Source organism: Schistocerca piceifrons, chromosome 7 (genome assembly GCF_021461385.2).
Source record: "Schistocerca piceifrons isolate TAMUIC-IGC-003096 chromosome 7, iqSchPice1.1, whole genome shotgun sequence".
Classification (NCBI taxonomy): Eukaryota; Metazoa; Arthropoda; class Insecta; order Orthoptera; family Acrididae; genus Schistocerca; species Schistocerca piceifrons.
The window spans coordinates 10,996,653-11,018,678 of record NC_060144.1 but is presented as its reverse complement, the minus strand read 5'-3'; the positions used below and the strand labels follow the sequence as shown (position 1 = coordinate 11,018,678).

The following is a 22,026-nucleotide window of genomic DNA, read 5'->3' as shown; positions in this document are numbered from 1 at the left end:
TGGGCAATTTGGAAATGGCGTTAATCTGCAGGGAGAAGAAATTAAAATTTGGAGGTTTGCCGTTGTCATTGACATTATGTCAGAGAGGACCAAGGATTTGGAAAATCAATTCTTGAAAAGAGGTTATGCTAAGAATATCTAAAACGTGGAACTGCGGTAATGGAATGTAGACGAATTAACTCAGGTGAGCCGGCTGGAGTGGCCGTGCGGTTCTAGGCGCTACAGTCTGGAGCCGAGCAACCGCTACGGTCGCAGGTTCGAATCCTACCTCGATCGTGGATGTGTGTGATGTCCTTAGGTTAGTTAGGTTTAATTAGTTCTAAGTTCTAGGCCACTGATGACCTCAGAAGTTAGGTCGCATAGTGCTCAGAGCCATTAACTCAGGTGATGCTGAGTGAATTAGATTAGGAAGTGAGACACTAAATGTGGTAGATGAGTGTTGCTATTTGGGCACCAAAATAGCTGATGACGGCCGAAGTAGAGAGGATAAATAATGCATACTGTCAATAGCAAGAAGAGAATTTCCTGAAAAAAGAAATGTGTGTTGCATACAGGTGCGGGGGGACTACGTTGAAGGAGAGGGTTAAATTTAAGATGTGAAGCAAATGTTCACATTTTTGGGGAAATTTTAGTGGCACCTCACATACTGTCGGAACCGAGATAAAGCTGAAGATGTAAATATGTGAAAGGACTAAATGTTTATACAAATTCTCAAAAAATGGTTCAAATCGCTCTGAGCACTATGGGACTTCTGAGGTCATCAGCCCGCTGCCCGAGGTAGGATTCGAACCTGCGATCGTAGTGGTCGCGCGGTTCCAGACTGAAGCGCCTAGAACCGCTCGGCCACACCGGCCGGCAAGATTCTCACCAAGAACGTCATCAGTTTTATTTCCCATATTTCCGCAGGGGCACCATAAAGATAGTCTAATTGGCACTCACCCCTTTCTCCTTTTGCTACCAAAATTTATAACGTTAGTAGCTGACTCATGAACTGGTGGCCAAAACCATATAACACCGATTCAATAAGAAATGAGCTCATGGGACTAGCCATCCGAATTGGTTAATTTAGCAGTAGAGTTGATGAGTAGACAGGAAAACACGCACAGTACTGTTACGAGTCGAATGTGTGGGCCAGACTGTAGAAAATGACGGTTTTATCAGTTATGTTACCATGAAGAGAGAGACACACACAAGAGAGAAAGAAATGTATTGCAAAATTCAAAGCTAGAATTGCTGAACTACAAGCTTCAAATGCATACCCTTCTAGATGATCCTGTTTGAAATGAAAACTCTTTACCCTGACTCACCAGAGGCTGAATTCCATTGGCGAGCAGCTCGTTGATGAGGTTGTTGTAGTAGTCGATGCCAGCCTGGTTGATGACGTCAAGATCTCCAGTTGGAAGGACACGTGGCCAGGATATCGAGAATCGGTACACGTCCGCCTGTTGCATCACAAGGTGTAAGGGGCGAGTGACAACAACATCATGCGTCAACATATATACATTAATACAATGCACCTGTTGGTTTTTTTTAATTTGAAGACCTAATCAACATAATTTCTTATTTATTGATCAATATTATAAACCAGTAAGGAATAATGATACGTCTGTATGTCCCCCTGCAAGTTCTTATATTCTTCTTCTTCATCTAATTGGTATATCGATCGACAGAGAGAAAAGAAATTTTGCAACTTATCTAGAACTGATATTCAGTTGATACTGTTTCTAGAAGCAGTGTGTGTGTCTGTGTGTGTGTGTTTAGAGCTTATGGACGCTCAGTGATGGGGTTCTCGGCGTCCTCACTCTCGTGAAAACAAACGAATGCGGATAAAAATGTTGCAGACAGTGAGGAGGAAATCCATAAAATGACACTCATTCACTCACTTCCGATTCTAGAAGCAGTCTAACTGTAGAAAGCTTATATATATATATATATATATATATATATATATATATATATATATGTCGCCAGTTGTCGCCACATCACACAATATAAACATTTTTGCTGCCTCCACACGTAATTCCTAACACCATGTGAACTGAAATTTCGCTTCTGTTTCAGATACTTCCTTCGGAATAGATGTTATGATGCTTCCGTGTGGTTGTCACACAGTATGTCCCAGTATAGCAATAGATACGATATCCGATCTACAGTGACCGGAGATCACTATATATAATGCGGAATTGACCGCTGATTGTCACGAGGAGTGAACACGTCAATAACAAAAAGAGGCGGGGAGTATCGTGTTGTCAGTGGAGAAGCAGTGAGGGCAGAGTGTGTCGGTCAGAAGAGCTCATTGACTTGGAACGTGGTCTGCTTACTGCATGTCACCTCATCAACATCTACATATCTACATACGTACTCCGCAATCCACCATACGGTGCATGGCGGAGGGTACCTTGTACCACAACTAGCATCTTCTCTCCCTGTTCCACTCCCAAACAGAACGACGGAAAAATGACTGCCTATGTGCCTCTGTACGAGTCCTAATATCTCTTATCTTATCTTTCTGGTCTTTCCGCGAAATGTAAGTTGGCGGCAGTAAAATTATACTGCAGTCAGCCCCAAATGCTGGTTCTCTAAATTCCCTCAGTAGCGATTCACGAAAAGAACGCCTCCTTTCCTCTAGAGACTCCCACCCGAGTTCCTGAAGCATTTCCGTACCACTCGCGTGATGATCAAACCTACCAGTAACAAATATAGCAGCCCGCCTCTGAATTGCTTCTATGTCCTCCCTCAATCCGACCTGATAGGGATCCCAAACGCTCGAGCAGTACTCAAGAATATGTCGTATTAGTGTTTTATAAGCGGTCTCCTTTACAGATGAACCACATCTTCCCAAAATTCTACCAATGAACCGAAGACGACTATCAGCCTTCCCCACAACATGGTTGTCCCGCTTCATATCGCTCTGCAATGTTACGCCCAAATATTTAATCGACGTGACTGTGTCAAGCGCTACACTACTAATGGAGTATTAAAACATTATTGGATTCTTTTTCCTATCCATCTACATTGATTTACATTTAACTATATTTAGAGTTAGCTGTCATTCTTTACACCAATCACTAATCCTGTACAAGTCATCTTGTATCCTCCTACAGTCACTCAACGACGACACCTCCCCGTACACCACAGCATCATCAGCAAACAGCCGCACATTGCTATCCACGCCATCCAAGAGATCATTTATGTAGATAGAAAAGAACAACGGACCTACCACACTTCCCTGGGGCACTCCAGATGATACCCTCACCTCCGATCAACACTCATCATCGAGGACAACGTACTGGGTTCTATTACTGAAGAAGTCTTCGAGCCACTCACATATTTCGGAAGCAATCCCATATGTTCTTACCTTAGTTGGGAGTCTGCAGTGGGGCACCGAGTCAAACGCTTTCCGGAAGTCAAGGAATATGGCATCAGTCTGATACCCTTCATCCATGGTTCGCAAAATATCATGTGAAAAAAGGGCGAGTTGCGTTTCGCAGAAGCGCTGCTTTCTAAAGCCGTGCTGATGCATGGACAGCAACTTCTCTGTCTCAAGGAAATTCATTATATTTGAACTGAGAGTGTGTTCGAGAATCCTGCAACAAACCGATGTTAAGGATATTGGTCTGTAATTTTGAGGATCCGTCCTTCTACCCTTCTTATATACAGGCGTCATCTGCGCTTTTTTCCAGTCTCTCGGTACTTTACGTTGGCAAGAAATTCGTGATAAATGTAAGCTAAGTAAGGAGCCAATGGAGTAGAGTACTCTCTGTAAAACCGAATTGGAATCCCATCAGGACCTGGTGATTTATTTATTTTCAACCCATTCAGCTGTTTCACAACCCCAGGGATGTCCATCACTATGTCCTCCATACGGGAATCTGTACGAGACTCGAACGGCGGTATGTTTGTACGATCCTCCTGCGTGAAAGATTTCTCAAATGCTAAATTTAAAATTTCAGCTTTCGTTTTGCTGTCTTCCGTTGCCAGACCAGACTGATCAGTGAGTGACTGGATGGAAGCCTTCGACCCGCATACCGATTTTACGTAAGACCACAATTTCCTGAGTAGCAAATCCATTATGCTGCATCGGGACTCGAACCCGGATCTCCCACTTGTCGGGAGCGATTATACGAGTATTAACCACTTCAGCCATCCAAGAACGTTTCCAGGAGCGGCCCAAATCTCCGTTTGTCGTGATGTCTTTACACTCTTGTGCTCGCATTATAATCTCGTGATTCCTGCACTGGGTGAGACACTGTCTTCACTCGTCACATCACCTTCCTGCGGAATCCAATACTGTAGTGTAGTATCTGTGTTGTACTACACTGAAGCGCCAAAGAAACTGGCCTAGGCATGCGTATTCAAATACAGATATATGTAAACATCCAGGGTCGGCAACTCGTATATAAGACAGCAAGTGTCTGGTGCGGTTGTTAGATCGGTTACTGCTACTACAATGGCAGGTTATCAAGATTTAAGTGAGTTCGAATGTGGCGTCATAGCTGACGCACGAGAGGTGGGACACAGCATCTCTGAAGCAGCGGTGAAGTGGGGATTTTCCCGTACGACAGTTTCACGAGCTGTACCGTGAATATCGGCAATCTGGTAAAACATCGAATCTCCGACATCACTGCAGCTGGAGCAAGATCCTGCAAGAACAGGACCAACGACGTCTGAAGAGAATCGTTCAACGTGACAGAAGTGCAATTTTTCTGAAAGTAGCTACAGATTTCAATGCTGGGCCATCAACAAGTGTCAGCATAAGAAGCATCCAACGAAACATCATCAATTTGGGCTTTCGGAGCCGAAGGCCCACTCTGGTACCCTTGATGACCGCAAGACTCAAAGTCTTACGCCTCGCCTGGGACCGTCAACACCGACATTGGACTGTTGATGACTGGAAACATGTTGCCTGTTCGGACGAATCTCGTTTCAGATTGTATCGAGCGAATAGACGTTTACGGGTATGGAGACAATCTCATCAATACATGTCAGCAGGGGACTGTTCAAGCTGGTGGATGCTCAGTAATGGCGCTGGGCGTGTACGGTTGGAGTGATATGGGACCCCTGATTCATCTCGATACGTACGTAAGCATCCTGTCTGATCACCTGCATCCATTCATGTCCATTGTGGATTTTGACAAACTTGGGCAATTCCAGCAGGGCAATGCGACACCCCACTCGTCCAGAATTACTACATAGTGGCTCCAGGAACACTCTTCTGAGTTTAAACACTTTCACTGGCCACCAAACTTCCCAGATATGAAGATTATTGAGCATATCTGGGATGCCTTGCAAAGTGCTGTTCAGAAGAGATCTGCACCCCCTCTTATGGATTTATGGAAAACCCTGCAGGGTTCGTGGTGTCAGTTCCCTCCAGCGCTACATCAGACATTAGTCGAGTCCATGGCACGTCGTGTTGAGGCACTTCTGCGTGCTGGCGGCGGCCCTACACGATATCAGGCAGGTGTACCAGTTTCCTTGGCTCTTCAGTGTATATAATACGAAGCAATGTTCCGTCCGACATGCATGCATGGGAACTGCGAGTTAATTCTTAACTTCTGCAAGTTCACCAGGTCTACACCTCAGAGGCCCGATGTTAAAGTTGCCTGCAATAATAAAGATGATTACCATATTCTGGCGCATAATTTCGATTGCTTCTACAGTTACGAGGCTCCAAAACCAAGTTTCAAGTTCGAAGAAAGCGAACCCAACCGTTCTGACTCGTTACCTCCTACATAAAAAGAAATTAATGAAGCTAAAGAACTCAAAAGTATCAGGTGAAGACTCAATAACTGCTGAAATTTGGAGGAAAGCAGAGAACTACCTTTGATAATCCATCTGAGAAACTGAGGAACTTACGTCTGAGTAGTTCTCCGCATTGGTCCACCCACTTCACTGGAAAGAAGACTGAACTGATGTAAGCATATATCGTGGCATCTCTCTTCTCTTGATAATCTAGAAGATTCTTTCAAAAGCGCTTCAGGCTACGACAGAAAAACAGTTCATGAGCTGAACACACGATGAACTTTTGAGAAATTCGTGGTTACCTTCGTAGACTTCAAAAAGGATTTTGATTCAATTGAACGAACTACTCCTACCGAAAACCTCAAACGATTCGGCTTGTATAACAAGACACGGATTATCATCTGACAGACTCTTACCGAAACCACCCCCAAAGAGAAGATCATGGAAGAGATCGCAAAAACTTTTTGAGATCAGTTCCGGAGTCGGAGTCTCGCCCTTTCTATTCAGCTGTGTACTCAAGAAAAGATCCACGCGTGGCCGGAGACAATGAGTGACAAATGTGTTAAAAATGGACTCAGGGTTGGCCGAGGAACATAAATTTGAGGTTGATCTACTTGGTCTTTGCAGATGACCTTGAATGTTTTCTGCGGTTCGTTATATACAGCTGTAGCGTAAATCAATGGACTGGATACACAGGCAGCATAGGTGGGACTTGAGATCTCCTTCGAGAAAACTGAATTTGTTACGACCATAACGTCACTACTCAGAATATTGGAGGTAAAAGAAGGGAACGGTAAAGGGATGGAGAGGTTCGGTTGCGTAGAAGAGTGAGTCTGGCGAAACTACTCTGAAAAAGAAGCCTTCGCATCACGGATCGTAAAAATTTAAACAGCACATCAACTAACTAAAAGTGTCTACAAGAAAAGGACAGTGTTAATGCCGAGGTGTAACATTACTGCACAGAATGCCAAATTATGATAAAAAAAATTCTGATCGAGAAATTTGAAGGACAAATCTTGAGGTAGTTCCTAGGTCAGATCAAAGAAAATGGCGAATTCAGGAGACTATACAAACATGAACTCTATACACACGTAGAAACGATCACAGGCACCATTCATAGTTTTCTATAGCCACATTATCGGTATGAGTGGTACAAGGTTGATCAATCGGATTTTCCGTCACTTTCTCAACAATAAAATCAAACATGTCTGGTTCACCGATTTTGAAAAAGATCTCAAGAATTGAGGATAACACCGGAGGACACCCCGTAAGATGGTTTGCGGAGTACAGATGTAAATGTATTCCAGATACGACTGGAAACTATTATCTGTAAAGTTTATATTGTAACATATAACTTCAAGCCTGTCTGAGCAGTATTTAGCCGCATCATCACATATCGTATAAGAAACACTCCATTGCTATTGCAATTTTTACTACGGAAGAAGGATGAATAGGCACACATCATTAAGGATGTGAAGCATTTGATATCTGTTGATTGCATTTGATAAACTGAGGATATCCATAAACTCCAGGAGCACCTTGGTTCCAAGCGAAAACTAAAAACTGGCAAAACGTGGACTGAAGCGAGGAAGGAACACTATAGCAAGCAAATGTGGGAATACTGTGCTAAAGTTAAAGCCCAGGCTCAAGAAATAGGAAAAACCCAGTTGAAATAACGTAATCCTGAAGTGTCCAATGTGAAAAGAAAAAGACGAACAACAGATGCTTTTCGTCTACAAGTGTCTCCAGTGTGCTGGCGTACGCTGGCGCCAGCACTCCGTGCGGCATAAAGGTTACGAGAGTATCGACAGAGGCAACGCCCTCTCAGCCGCCAGTATTTAGGATCGCCGCCACGGATCAAAGGGTCAGTTAGTTGGGCAGCTGGTTCGAGCTTTAGCCAGTTAGTCAGTCAGTTCGAGCCTGTTGCAGTTAGTTCGAGTCTGTGCGCTGTGGAGTTGCAGCGTGTCACCAAGATGGAGCCGCAGACTTAGCCTCTGGAACAGAGACAGGCAGCACATAGTAACTTTATAGTGACCATAGCAGACTTCGACAGCATTGAGGCTGTATGGACTATACAGAAGAGAGCTTGTTCCACAGAACATGGAAACTTGGTTTAAGTAGCTCTTTCTTTATGAATATAGAACACAGTTATTAATTGCGTGCAGTTTGTGTTACACAACGAGGAAACCGGCCACCAACAAACACCGTCTCCTTGCTTCCCACGGTACAGCTCTACAGAGACAGCGAGACGACATAAAAACGGCAAAGAGAACAAAACATCTAGAGTTGCGTAAATTGCCTAAACTCGCTACCCTCACCTTCTGGCTTCATGTTACATGGAACCAAAGGCAAGTCTGTTCCGTATCGTTAGCTTTGGTGACTTTTATAACGAAGGCGAGGGTACGAATACCGGCCGATTCGTCCATTTTCTCCTCTCGGTACGGGGCGTGTACGTTGCCTGAATCACCACTCCATCCTCATCAACTCGCAAGTAAAAAAAGAAAAAAAGAAAAAAAGCTGGCACGAGGTGGCTAACTCCCCAGATGGGATCTCCTGACCAAATACACCGTACACAGAGTTGCATAGCAAATTCAATTCCCGAGTGCGCACATAAATTTTTGAAGTTATTAGTTGGCGGAACGGCAGAGAATCAGATCCGGCTCGTACTATGTGTCTGAGACACGCAAAGAGTGTGCCATGTTGCAGGAGGCAGGGCGCCGCTCGTAACACATTGCCACATGAAGCCGAGCCGTAATCAAGAAACACAAACGGCACTGTGTGGAAGCTGATAATGCGTCAGTCCGCGAACCTTCCACTACGGAAACATAACATGTAAGCTCCGAGCTCAGCTGCTTTTCTTCTTCACCATAAAATTTGTTTCTTTTTTAAAACTTTTTTTTGAATTCTGGCAGTGTGTTCGTACCGTGTGTCATATAAACTTATGTACAATATACCACGTTACTGAGACACTGCCAAAATAAGATATGATAAAATGAACATCTACATGAGAGGTCCATCTCATCCATAGATGTGTGGGCGAGACGGACCAAAGTACTGAGAGAGATGGACGATATAATAATAGGTGTGCATGAATAAAAGAATCAATTAAAATAACAAATTTTTATGTGTAGTGCGTGGTAATGAATATAGAATTATAATATTAAATGTGTCACTTTAAAACAATGTTATCAGTTTGTTATAAAACTTGATTGAACATAGACTTTTGTAATGAGGTGTTGGTTCTGCTCGAACATTAGCCTGTCTTTCTCTAGCCACGGCAGTTGCATTAATTAGCAAATGTCGAGCAGCATTCACGTGAGCAACCTGACCAGAGCAACCTGACCAGGAAGCACACTGAATCCAGTCGTCATTACTATTACTTTCGTGTAATGGATTTCACCACACCCAGCACATTCATTTCACCCCACGCATCAACGTTATTTTTGTAATTTTCTACAATGCATGCATCTGATGAACATGGTGAGTAACTTGCAGCACTTTTGTTTTTTAGCTTCTTCAGTCTTTTTTTTTGTTCACTAGTATTTCCATTTAGTGATCGTTTTGTTCTTTTTCTGTTTCCTCCATTTTGTTATTCTCCTTTTTCTCTACAGTTTAAATATTTTGAGCAGAGTTTAACACTCTGAATACAGCTGCTGCCTTCCTCTTTAAAGTCGTGATTTTATCAATAGACGGAATAGTACTTCTCTCATAAGTTTGGTCAGTGTTAGCTTAGGGGTAGTAGTTTTTAGGTGTTAATCTTATAGATTTAGAAGTGGTGGAGTCCGAAGTTATGTAGGAATTTGACTTTTTCAGATGACTCTGCTCTTTTGACGCGCTTGGGATCAGTTGCCCTCTGCGTGAGGTTCTGCTCTTCATTTTGGTGACATCTACATCCATACCCCGCTAGCCACCTGACGGTGTGTGGCGGAGGATACCTTGAGTACCTCTTCGGTTCTCCCTTCTATTCCAATCTCGTATTGTTCGTGGAAAAAAGAATTGTCGGTATGCCTCTGTGTGGGCTCTAATCTCTCTGATTTTATCCTCATGGTCTCTCCTCGAAATATACGTAGGAGGGAGCAATATACTGCTTGACTCCTCGGTGAAGGTATGCTCTCGAAACTTCAATAAAAGCCCGTACCGAGCTACTGAGCGTCTCTCCTGCAGAGTCTTCCACTGGAGTTTATCTGTCATCTCCGTAACGCTTTCGCGATTACTAAATGATCCTGTAACGAAGCGCGCTGCTGTCAGTCGGATCTTCTCTATCTCTTCTATCAACCCTATTTGGTACGGATCCCACACCCGTGAGCAGTATTCAAGCAGTGGGCGAACAAGTGTACTGTAACCTACTTCCTTTGTTTTCAGATTGCATTTCCATAGGATTCTTACAATGAATCTCAGTGTGGCATCTGCTTTACCGACGATCAACTTTATATGATCATTCCATTTTAAATCATTCCTAATGCCTACTCCCAGATAATTTATGGAATTAACTGCTTGCAGTTGCTGACCTGCTATATTGTAGCTAAATGATAAGGGATCTTTCTTTCTATGTATTCGCAGCACATTACACTTGTCTACATTGAGATTCAATTGCCATTCCCTGCACCATGCAGAAACGAATCTTCCGACAAATAAGCATAACCTGAGACTGCGGCAATGTTCAGTAGGATTATTCAACATGCCTTGAAGCTAAATTTAACTGTTCTCCATCTGTCCCACATTGAAGCAAGTGATCCACTCTCCCAGTCTTACCCTACCACCGATTCTGAAGCCTTAGTCTCAGTGACTGGTAATCCCGTCTGCTCCCTGATTCCGACGGAATGACAGTTTCGATAGATACAGGATTACTTCACTGGCGAATCGTGATGTGGTGCCCGTTGGCAAGAGAACACTTCGCCTCAGAGGCCACAGCCAGCCGCTGCAAGCTGCCACTGCTGCTTTGTCGCCGCCGTGATTCAAGAAGATGTGGACGAGTCTGTGGCTGCCACTGGTGAAGGGCTGCACTGAGTGACCATTAAAAACCGCCTAGAATCTCTCAGGCGACACCTTGGCACCGCCTACCTGGCAGCACCGCCTCTCTGGCAGTACGCTGTGCTGCTGGTTTGGGTCCTGAACACCCGCTTCCACGGCACCCACCGTCACGGTACGCTGTCGGCACCCGCTGAAATGCACGTCCCTCACTGGAGTGACGGCGCGGGCCGCACCAGCTGTCAGTGAGCTGTGGCCCGCTGGCGCCTGCAGGTGTCTGTCTGCGCCACCCGCACGACGCGCTGCTGGGTCCTGACCTGCACAACGGACGCGGCTGACGACGCATTCCTTCTCACACTCGAGTGTGCGAATCAGCACACCTGCCGCTGCGCTGGAGAAGACAATCAAAATTAATCCCAATATGATGCCCGACAGCGCTGTTTCACTGACCCCCTAGGGCCTACGTCAGCCACCCACACCGAGTGATCTGTGGACTCGCATTCGGGAGGACGACGGTTCAAACGCGCGTCCAGCCGTCCCGATTTAGGCTTTCCGTGATTTCCCTAAATCGCTTCAGGCAAGTGCCGGGATGGTTCTTTTCAAAGGGCACGGCCGACTTCCTCCCCCATCCTTCCCTTACGCGATGGGACCGACGACCTTAGCTGTTTGGTCCCCTCCCCCTAAACCACCAGCAGCGGCTGGTGTGCTCGGCCCCCTGCGCTAGTAGCTTCACTCATCACCTCTTCTGCTCAGCTTACGCGACCACCAAAAAATCTCGTCCCGGGGGGGTGACTGCTGCAGTGCATTTAATTATTCGTACCCGTGCGCGATATTCTACGAATGTTGCCGATACAAATCGAAGCGTTCACTCACATGTGCGCTTTCAGGCAGTGACGATGTCCGCATCTGTGCATTCAAAGTCACCGCGGCGATCTGACAAAGTGGTTTCGACAAGAATGACAGCAGAATATGGCAAGATAGTGCAAAGGACACGAGAGTGATTTAATTGGACATTACTAACTGAAGCTGTCTGTTTTTGACATCAGGAGAAAAGATTATCACAACAAAAGCAAACCTGATACAGCATTAATCTGAGTATGCTCTATGTTCAAATAGTGTAGATATCAGACAACAGTGCAGGAAATTAAAACTAAAATAGAATTTAAAGGTCACAGGTTCAAGCTGCAGACGCCTCAAAGAAAAATGGTGCTGGCAGTGAGGATCTTTACGTACCAAAAACGTGGTTATTTGACAGAGTTTGAAGCACAGGTCCTCGGTAGACAGGAATAGCATGTCTAATACGCAGCTAAGACAATGTTTCTAGAGACACGCAATCGAATATTTACATTTAATGAAATTCCGTATTTTCATCGTAACAGTTCGAAGAAATTGAAGGCCTCCACTTTAACCCCGTATGCTCACCCGTAATGAACGTCTTCTTCTACTCGTGCTGCTCAGTGCCACGGCGTGAAGTGAAGGAGCAGCGGAGAAATAAAGAACTGCTGACTTCCTGCTAAGACTCGAGGCGATGAGAGCTTCCTCTGCAGGCGTTCTGTACTGACGGCTGTCTGTGAGACGAGTGTAGACACACACACACACACACACACACACACACACACACACACACACACACACACACACACACAGCTTTTTCTGATGCTTTCTTGCGCGTTTTAAGAAAAGTGCAAATGGGCACTAACAGCGAGCGGACAAACTTCAACGAACTTTTTTGCTGAACTACCTCCATGAGATCTGATAACTGTTGTAAAATAAAGGTATGAAATACGCTCTGAGTTATATTATTTAACCCGGCATTGTATTGTTTATTAAAGGATAAACGCTGTAGGGTCAACGAGATTAAAAAAAAGTACAGTTCCTTGACAGAGCGGAATACAGTAGGTATATGCAGGTGAAGGATTAGCGTAGCATAGTGACTTCCGACACAAGAAGTCACCCTCATTCTGCTAAAGGACTTGCCAAAGAGGGCGCAGGATCAGACAGAGATTCACGGCATTCTCTTGTCCTAGGGGTGGGAAACTGACCCTGAACGCGGAAGAATCAACAAAGATCAACGCCATGAGGATGCAGAAGGCAATGTAAACCATTGCATTAAAGACACGTAACGTGTATCCACTGGACATGTGTATGGCCTGTAACTGAAAAAGTGTCATGATGATCTCTCCTTTAGCAAAAGGGAGAGGATTTCCAAGGAGGAGGTTACCATGAGAAAAAGATTGGATAATCAACGGAAGGATAACGTTCTACGAGTCGGGACGTGGAATGGCAGGAGCTTGAACGTGGTACGGAAACTAGAAAATATGAAAAGGGAAATGCAAAGGCTCAATGTACATATAGTAGGGGTCAGTGAAGTGAAGTGGAAAGAAGGATATCTGGTCAGGTCAGTCAGTACGGGTAATATAAACGGCAGCAAAAAATGGGATAACGGGAGTAGGACTCGTTACGTATAGGAAGACAGGGCAGAGAGTGTGTTACTGTGAACAGTTCAGTGATACGGTTGTTTTTATCAGAATCGACAGGAAACCAACACCGACAACGATAGTTCACGTATACGTGCCGACGTCGCAAGCTGAAGATGAAGAGATATAGAAAGTATATGAGGATATTACAAGTATAATACAATATTCAAAAGCATATGAAAATCTAATAGTCATGGTGTACTGAAATGCAGTTCTAGGGGAAGGAGTAGAAGAAAAAGTTACAGGCGAATGTCGGCTTGGCACAAGGAATGAGAGAGGAGAAAGATTAATTGACTTTTGTAATAAACTTCAGCTAATAATTGTGGTGTCACCGCTAGACACCACACTTGCTAGGTGGTAGCCTTTAAATCGGCCGCGGCCCGTTAGTATACGTCGGACCCGCGTGTCGCCACTGTCAGTGATTGCAGACCGAGCGCCGCCACACGGCAGGTCTAGAGAGACTTCCTAGCACTCGCCCCAGTTGTACAGCCGACTTTGCTAGCGAGGGTTCACTGACAAATTACGCTCTCATTTGCCGAGACTATAGTTAGCATAGCCTTCAGCTACGTCATTTGCTACGACCTAGCAAGGCGCCATTATCTTTTGCTGTTTTTGTGATGCATGTACCGTCAGACCGATGTTCACCAATTATGGATTAAAGTTAAGTATTCCAACAGCTACGTACTTTATTTGCTAGACTCAAATCCTTTAACTGTTCCAGACCTCACGCCAGTCTGCGTGAGCTTAAACGCGTGCCTTTCGGCTATCCGTCACTGTGGATTGGCTGTCTTGCGAGTCCACAACAGTAATAGCGAATACTCTTTTCAGGAATCACAAAAGGAGGAGGTATACTTGAAAAGGAATGCTTGATACGGGAAGATTTCAATTAGATTACATCATGGTTAGACAGAGATTCCGAAATCAGATTGTAAGGCGTACCAAGGAGCATATATAGACTCAAATCACAACACAGTACTGACGAATAATAGGCTGAAGTTTAACACATTAGCCAGGAAGAATCAACACGCAAAGAAGTGGGATACAGAAGTACTAAGGAATGACGAGACACGTTTGAAGTTCTCTAAGCCTACAGATAGAGCAATAAGGAATAGCTAAGCAGTACAGCTGAAGATGAATGGACATCCCTAAAAAGGGCGGAAAGAGAAGTTGGGAAGGAAAACATAGGCACAAAGTAGGTAACTGCAAAGAAACCATGAGTTACAGAAGAAATAATTCAATTGATGGATGAAAGGAGGAAGTAAGAAAATGTTACGGGAGACTCAGGAATACAGAAATACAAGTCACTGAGGAATGAAATAAATAGGAAGTGCACAGAAGCTAAGCCAAATGGCTGCATGAAAAATGTGAAGACATCGAAGAAGAAATGATTGTCGCTAGGCCTGACTCAGCATACAGGAAAGTCAAAACAACCTTCAGTGACATTAAAAGTAAGGGTGATAACATAAATAGTGCAACGGGAATTCCACTGGTAAATACAGACAATGGAGCGGATAGGTGGAAAGAATATACTGAACCCCTCTATGAGGGGGAAGATTTGACTGGCGTGATAGAAGAGACAGGGTACCCTGTATTAGAACCAGAATTTAGAAGAGCTTTGGTGAGCAAATAAAGGAGAAGGGATAGATAACTTTCCATCAGAATGTCTAAAATCGTTAGGGGGAGTTGCAACAAAACGGCTATTCGCGTTGGTGTGTAGAATGTATAACTGGTGACATACGATATGACCTTCGGAAAAAACATCATCCACACAATTCCGATGACGGCAAGAGCTGACAAGTGCGAGAAATATCGCACAATCAGCTTAACAGCTCATGCATTCAAGTTGCTGACGAGAATAATATACAGAAGAATGGAAAAAGAAATTTGAGGATGAGCTTGATGACGATCAGTTAGGCTTTAGGAAAGGTAAAAGCGCGAGAGAGGCAATTCTGACGTTGCGGTTAATAATGGAAGCAAGGCTAAAGGAAAATCAAGACACGTTCATAGGATTTGTCGATCCGGACAAAGCGTTCGACAATGTAAAATGGTGCAAGGTGTTCAAAATTTTGAAAAAAGTAGGGGCAAGCTACAGGGAGAGACGGGTCATACACAATATGTATAACAGACAAGAAGGAATAATAAAAGTGGACGACCAGGAACGAAGTGCTCGTATTAAAAAGGGTGTAAGAGAGGGATGTAGTCTTTCGCGCCTACTGTTCGATCTGTGTATCGAGGAAGTAATGACAGAAATAAAAGTAAGGTTCAGTAGTGGAATTAAAATTCGAGGTGAAATGATATCAATGATAAGATTCGCTGATGACATTGTTATCCTGAGTGAAAGTGAGTAAGAATTACATGATCTGCTCAACTGAATGAACAGTCTAATGAGTACATGGTATGGATTGAGAGTAAATCAAAGAAAGACAAAGGTATTGAGAAGTAGTAGAAATGAGAACAGCGACAAACTTAAAATCAGAATCGATGTTCACGAAACAGATGAAGTTAAGGAATTCTGCTGCTTAGGCAGTAAAATAACGAGTGACGGACGGATCAAGGACATCAAAAAGCAGACTAGCAATGGCAAAAAGGGCATTCCTGGCCAAGAAGAGTCTACTAATATCAAATATCGGCCTCAATTTGAGGAAGAAATTTCTGCGAATGAACGTCTGGAATATAGCATTGTATGGTAGTGAAACAAGGACTGTGGGAAAACTGGAAGAGAATCGAAGCATTGTTGAAGAAATGTTGAAAATTAAGTGTAGTGACAAGGTAAGGAATGAGGAAGTTCTGTGCAGAATTTTTTTTTGTTTTTTCATTTTTACGCGACTGCAACTAGAAATGTGCGTTAATGACTTGAGCTAATAACAGTAATATCTGCACAAAGTGTTTAGCAGAAAATATTAATGAATAGTATTAAAAGCTGAAATTACAAGAAACCAGTGAGTCAGTGAAATCATATTATGAGCTTTGTCGTCCTTTTGCAATCGAAAGTTTGACTTTACAAATTACTTAGCTGTAACTCATAGGAATGATGCTATATCGTTACGATTAATTTTAAGTGAATGCTAGCATTCAGTAATGAGTAGACATAAATAACGTTTTGAGTAAAATTAAAGACAGTAAGCATTACAGTGTGTGACGTCACAGAAATTTTGCATTTACGTAACTGTTTAAAAAAGAGACCGTTGAATTTCTTTAATTCATTGACTAAACTCGTAACATTTTCGAAATTTAACTGTCTACTGTAATTCCATGCATCCAAATTTTATATTCTTTTAATCTTAACTGAGTTTTTAGTTCTTGTCGCCATTGCTGCAAGTACAGAGCATTAGCGACTGGGTAATAACTGCACATACAGTTCACGGACTTCATTTAGCAACAGGGAACTTTCGGCACACGCTCCATTTAAATCCTCAGCCGGAAGTGTAGTGGGTGGTTATAAGCTGACGCCATGGAGTAGCGCTCTGGCATGTAGCAGCAGCACAGGGCTAAAATAACGCATGCGCAGTGACAACTTGGCACACCACGCATGCGTTGACAGTGCTTTAAACAAGGGAACTCTGTACTTTTTCGCGGTATATACCTGAAGATGACCAGAAAACTATGCTCCGAAATATCGCAGCAGGTAGTTACAGACAACAGGCAGTTCGCTCGAAACCACACGGAACGATCTATACGGCGGGAATGTTTTAAATTTCGCAACTATTATACGTTTATGATCAGAATCTTTCGGAATTAGGTCTGGAGCCCCTCTAATAGACAAGTTTAACATGATTGTGGGTCAGAGCTTTGGTTCACTTTGATGAGAATGTTTCAGTCTATTTCGATGATATGTTTTACTTACGATATGTATAAAGTTGTTCATATTCACCAGCTACTATGTGACAAGTAAGTCATTTAGTTATCAGAGAGTGAAATCCATGATATCGTATTCAGAAAGGAAATAAAAGTATACTGAAAGCGAATATCACCTTGCGATCACTAATATTAGCGAGACTTGCAAATTGCATATTTCGATTACATACTCCTACATAATACTCACGTTTATACCCTTCAGCATCTGCACGTCTTCCTTATACTTGTGGTAAGAATCGCAAGCGACGTCCCCTGTGCTGTTTAGGCCGAGTAGAGGATAGTTATGGTAAAAATGGTCCTGGATGCTTTCTCCTTTACCTACAAACACATAAAAATTGTACTTCTGGACAAATTCATAAAGTAGCTGCACTGATAAGCCAAATCATTATGAGCACTTTCCACCGATAGATTAAACGCCACTTGGTGGCGTTGTGGACACGTGATCCAGCGGGGCATGTATGTAAGCGGAGCAGAGGACAGTTGGGAATCGTTCTGGAGACGATACAGAGTGCAAATCTGAAAACCGATTGACGTACACGGTGTGTTCCAGGTCCGCAAGAACTGCCTGTGTGAAATTCCAAACTGAAATGCCGTCTCGTTTCGAATTGGGCATCCTCGAAGTTTCAATAACAGCTGTGTAGAAGGCCAAAGTAATAACAATGCTGCAGCCGGAGGCCTGGCTGCGAATATAACAGTACGTGTCTGACACTTGTCGGAAAACGGCGGTGGAGCATCCAGGCAGCATCGTGTTTTGTGTTAACCTAGAATTTGTAAATTTGTGGTAAGATATTATGGGTCGAAACTGCTTAGGTCATCGGTCCTCAAGCTTACACACTTCTTAATCCAACTTAAACTAACGCTAAGGACAACACACACGCCCATGCCCGAGGGAGGACTCGAACCTCCGACGGGAGAAGCCGCGCGGACCGTGACAAGGCGCCCTTGACCGCGCGGCTACCCCGTGTGGGGTATTTACTTAGACAAATCAGCCAGTGGAACGTCTGATATGATGAAGTGTGTTTATGGTAGTGATTTTTTAAGTCGCTCAAATGTTTTTCGGTGATGTGCTCTAAATCGTGACGGTAAGGAGGTCATCAAGGACGCGCCACGAGTATCGAAGCCGCGAACAAGTCGCACGAACGAAAATGTCCAAAACAATTGCCGAAATAATTGCATCTGCACTCGTCGATGAGCTGTCAACGCTATCGAAAACTGTTGTGCGCGGAATTTTGATCGAGGATTTGCGCAGTTAGGGCTGCATGCACTTTCGGGCATTGAAAAACGTGGCAGCGTCGAACACTGCAAAGCCCTGTTACACAGTGATACTAAATGGATGGCAACTGGCGACGAACCTCGTACAAAGTGGCAGAGTGCAGCGTGGTCAATCCCATACAATCCGAAACCAAAGAATCTGCATTTGCAGAAGATTTGTGTCATGACAACGCTAAGACTTTCCTTCGAAATCAAAGCAAAGGAATCATTCAGAAGGTCCATACACCAGAAGGGCTAACCGTTAATCCTGAGTAATATTTCCGCGGCCTCGATCATTTGTGGACGAGAATTAGTGGCATTCGATCCAAATACCGAGAGGCAGATTCCTGCTCGCTCGCCACAACGACGCACCAGCCCACAAAACGAAGATCGTGCACTAGTTTTGGCTAGCAACGGATTGGAGTCCTGAACCGACCGCCGTATTCGCCGGATTTGGCCCGAGCTCACTTCTGGTTGTTTCCCGAGATTGAAGTTAGAAATGAAAGGACACCGTTACAGCGCAACTGACGACATCTAAGTAATCTGTACTGCAGCGCTATGGTCGAGACGGCGTAAAAAAGTAGCTGACAGTTGCAGCGGGCTGGGCTCTGCAGCTTCACGCGCCTACGTCAACCAGTCACGTAACGCGATTCTGTAAACGACTCAGTGTTTCTGCAGTTCTATAGAAGGCTATTGTCTGTCCCACAGTGCTACTAGCTGCCATGGATCATCTTACACTGTCTCGATTATAAATGCAGATCCAAAAAATGACTACTGTGACTGTTTCAAATACTTTTAATACGATTTCAGCTTTTTTTGTTTATTCAGATACAGCAATATCGTGAGCATAATCCGTGACTTTTATTTTTCACAGCCACAGTCCTAACGGTTCTGGGACACACTGTGTAAGCGACTTTCACAAAGCGCAGATTGTTGTAGTCCGGCCCTTGGTGACGAGCATCTTGCAAACGCTGAAATTTGACTGCTGTCTATTACTGTGCGTCTGTACTATGGAAAGTGGTAAGGGCCGTGAAACCGCCAGTGGACAAGATTGTGGGTGTCCTAGACGTGGAGGTCGACTCTAGAAAGCGGGTTAGTTGGCGATCTGCGGCAAGTCTGACGACAGAGTACAATGTTAGTGCAAGAATAAGTGTTTCAGGGAAAACCATTTAGTGCACAGTGTTGAACAAGTAGCTCTGCGAGAGACGTCCGCTATGTATTTCCATTGTCTATGGGTCAATGGAAATGTGGAATCTGGTCACGTGATTCAGGTTTCTTGATGCACCAGGTTGCTGATTCCGCCTGCAAAAAGCTACTCAGAACATGCTCAGTGCCATGGGGTCAGACTTATGGGGGCGGTATTAAGGTATGGGGGACATACACCTGCGCTTCAATTAATCGAAGCCGTCGTGGCAGTTGCGGAGGACGTGAACATTACAGCGGAGCACCTGCATCCCTACACACTTGATGTCTTCCCCAACAGTGTCGCCAACTTCCAGAAGGATAACTGTTCTTGTACAACTCCAAAGCAGCGTTACATTGGTTTGAGAAGCGTGATAGCGAACTCACGTTGAAGACACGTCCACAAAATTCTCCTGATGTGAACCCAGTGGAATACATCCGGGACGCTACCCGGCTCCAGTGGAGTGCCCACAAACCACTTGTCCGTTATTTATCGGGTTTCCGTGATCTGTCCATAGATATGGTGCTAATTACCTCTGTGAACCTACTACGGACTTGTCGAATCCATGAGACGCAGAATCGCTACTGTATTGCGTTCCGTATGTGGGCCAACATGCTTCCAAGCAGGTGGCCATAATGTTTTGGCCCGTCAATGCATGTTACCATAGCATAAAATAAACTAACGAGGAGAGCAGACAAATGCCATAACCCGATTTCCCGGACACTTTGCACATTGGAAGAGGAGGTCAAATAAGCGAACACTTGTCTCAGGTTATTCCTGGATATTCGACCATTTCTGAGAAAACAACTGTCGAAATTTTCGTTTTAATTTAGATGCCTTTTGGCATTTGATTAGCTCAGCCCAATAGGTGGCGTAGTGGCTAGCCATACACCTCCTCACGTTTTGCGTCCCGTGTTCGAAATCGAGTTATTATTTTCATTTATTTTACTTTACTTTATTTTACTTTCATTTATCTATCCGGTTTTTGTAGGAGGTTACTACACGAATTTTTCTGATCAAGTTAGGTGATATGAGAGAGCTATATTAATTATAAAATTGCAACTGAAATTCACAACAAGCATCATACATTTTTATACAACATATGTATATATGGTATTTTCAGGGGTTTCAGTCATCTTAAATTCTCATATTCTTATAATAGTCGTTAATTCTTCTATTGTATTGTTATGTTTATTCTCCACGGAGATTTGATGCATTCCCTTACATGATACTGAAAACATTTGAAACATGGATATTCCAGACACCCCAACCATCGCGCTTAGGCAGGTGTGTCACAGTGACAGTTCTTCCTATGAAACTATCTCGGGAAAAGAACATCGTCAACATCATTACTGAAGATTTCAAGCGTTGGCAATAATTTCACGACGAGCCACGCGTAATGGATCACTTTTCCGAAAACTGACGCTTGCCATGAGGATGATTCAAGATACACTACAGGCATTTTACCGAAAACAATTTCAAAAAGTTTTTTAAATGGCTCTGAGCACTATGCGACTTAACTTCTGAGGTCATCAGTCGCCTAGAACTTAGAACTACTTAAACCTAACTAACCTAAGGACATCACACACATCCATGCCCGAGGCAGGATTCGAACCTGCGACCGTAGCGGTCGCTCGGTTGCAGATTGTAGCGCCGAGAACCGCACGGCCACTCTGGCCGGCAAAAAACGTTTTTCCTTTCATTTATTAATTCGTTCACCAGATATAACATTATCAGACAAATAACGACAAAGTTATTCCAGTATACACTGGAAAACATTCATGTAGTAATTTCTGCAGACGTGGGGAGAAATATGAAAAATAAAAATAATACAAGGGTTTCGAATACGGGACGCAAAAGTGACAGCCCGCAACTATAGCCACCGTACCACCACTTTAGATGAACTGTTTATTCACTAAGAGGCATACGAAGTACTTCGAAAACTTTGACCGTCGGTTTTCTCGGTAAAGATAGAATACTTATGGATACGCCTCTGCTACATGTGTTCGCTTATTTTGACTCGTCTTCCACTGCGCGAAGTTTCCGGGAAATCGGGTTATGGCACTTGCCATGTTCTCCTCGTGAGCAGCGTTACTGGCGTAAATATTAAGCCTAAGATCTCCTGCAGATCTGGAATACAGTGACTACTTCTGCTGTTTTCTGCTGACTCACCATCCTCGTTCCAGGCGCCTTCTATCTGATAGGCAGCCGTGGCGGCTCCCAACATGAAACCGTCTGGGAATCTGTTAGTGGCGGTCTGTGCCGAACCAGTGGCCAACACGGCCGAGAGAGCGACCACCAGCCTCAACATTGTTCCACACCAGTGACCGTGTCAGACGTAGAAACAGTTATATACCTCGCCTGTGTTTTAATTTAATAAACATGTTACGCAATAATACTCCACATGATGTTTACTCTTATGAAACATTCAATGATAATAGATAAGTCATTAACGAGATAAGCTACAAACAAGTACGTAGATATGCCGCAGTTACAAGAGAGAAGTGGGTATTATCAGTGGAGATGGTGTATATTGGCAGGAAGTCGTTT

General features: G+C 43.9%; 1 protein-coding gene across 1 annotated transcript in view; it reads right to left on the bottom strand.

The window, feature by feature from the left end:
* The window catches only part of LOC124805017 (myrosinase 1-like), a 68,317-nt gene extending 46,530 nt beyond the window's left edge, over positions 1 to 21,787 (bottom strand). Inside the window, exons 1-3 of the mRNA XM_047265424.1 lie at positions 21,649 to 21,787; positions 17,230 to 17,360; positions 1,308 to 1,442 (exon numbers count right to left, since the gene is read on the bottom strand). Coding sequence (XP_047121380.1) covers positions 1,308 to 1,442; positions 17,230 to 17,360; positions 21,649 to 21,787 — 405 coding nt within the window. The remainder of the gene's footprint in view (positions 1 to 1,307; positions 1,443 to 17,229; positions 17,361 to 21,648) is intronic.
* Between the last annotated feature and the right edge of the window lie 239 nt (positions 21,788 to 22,026).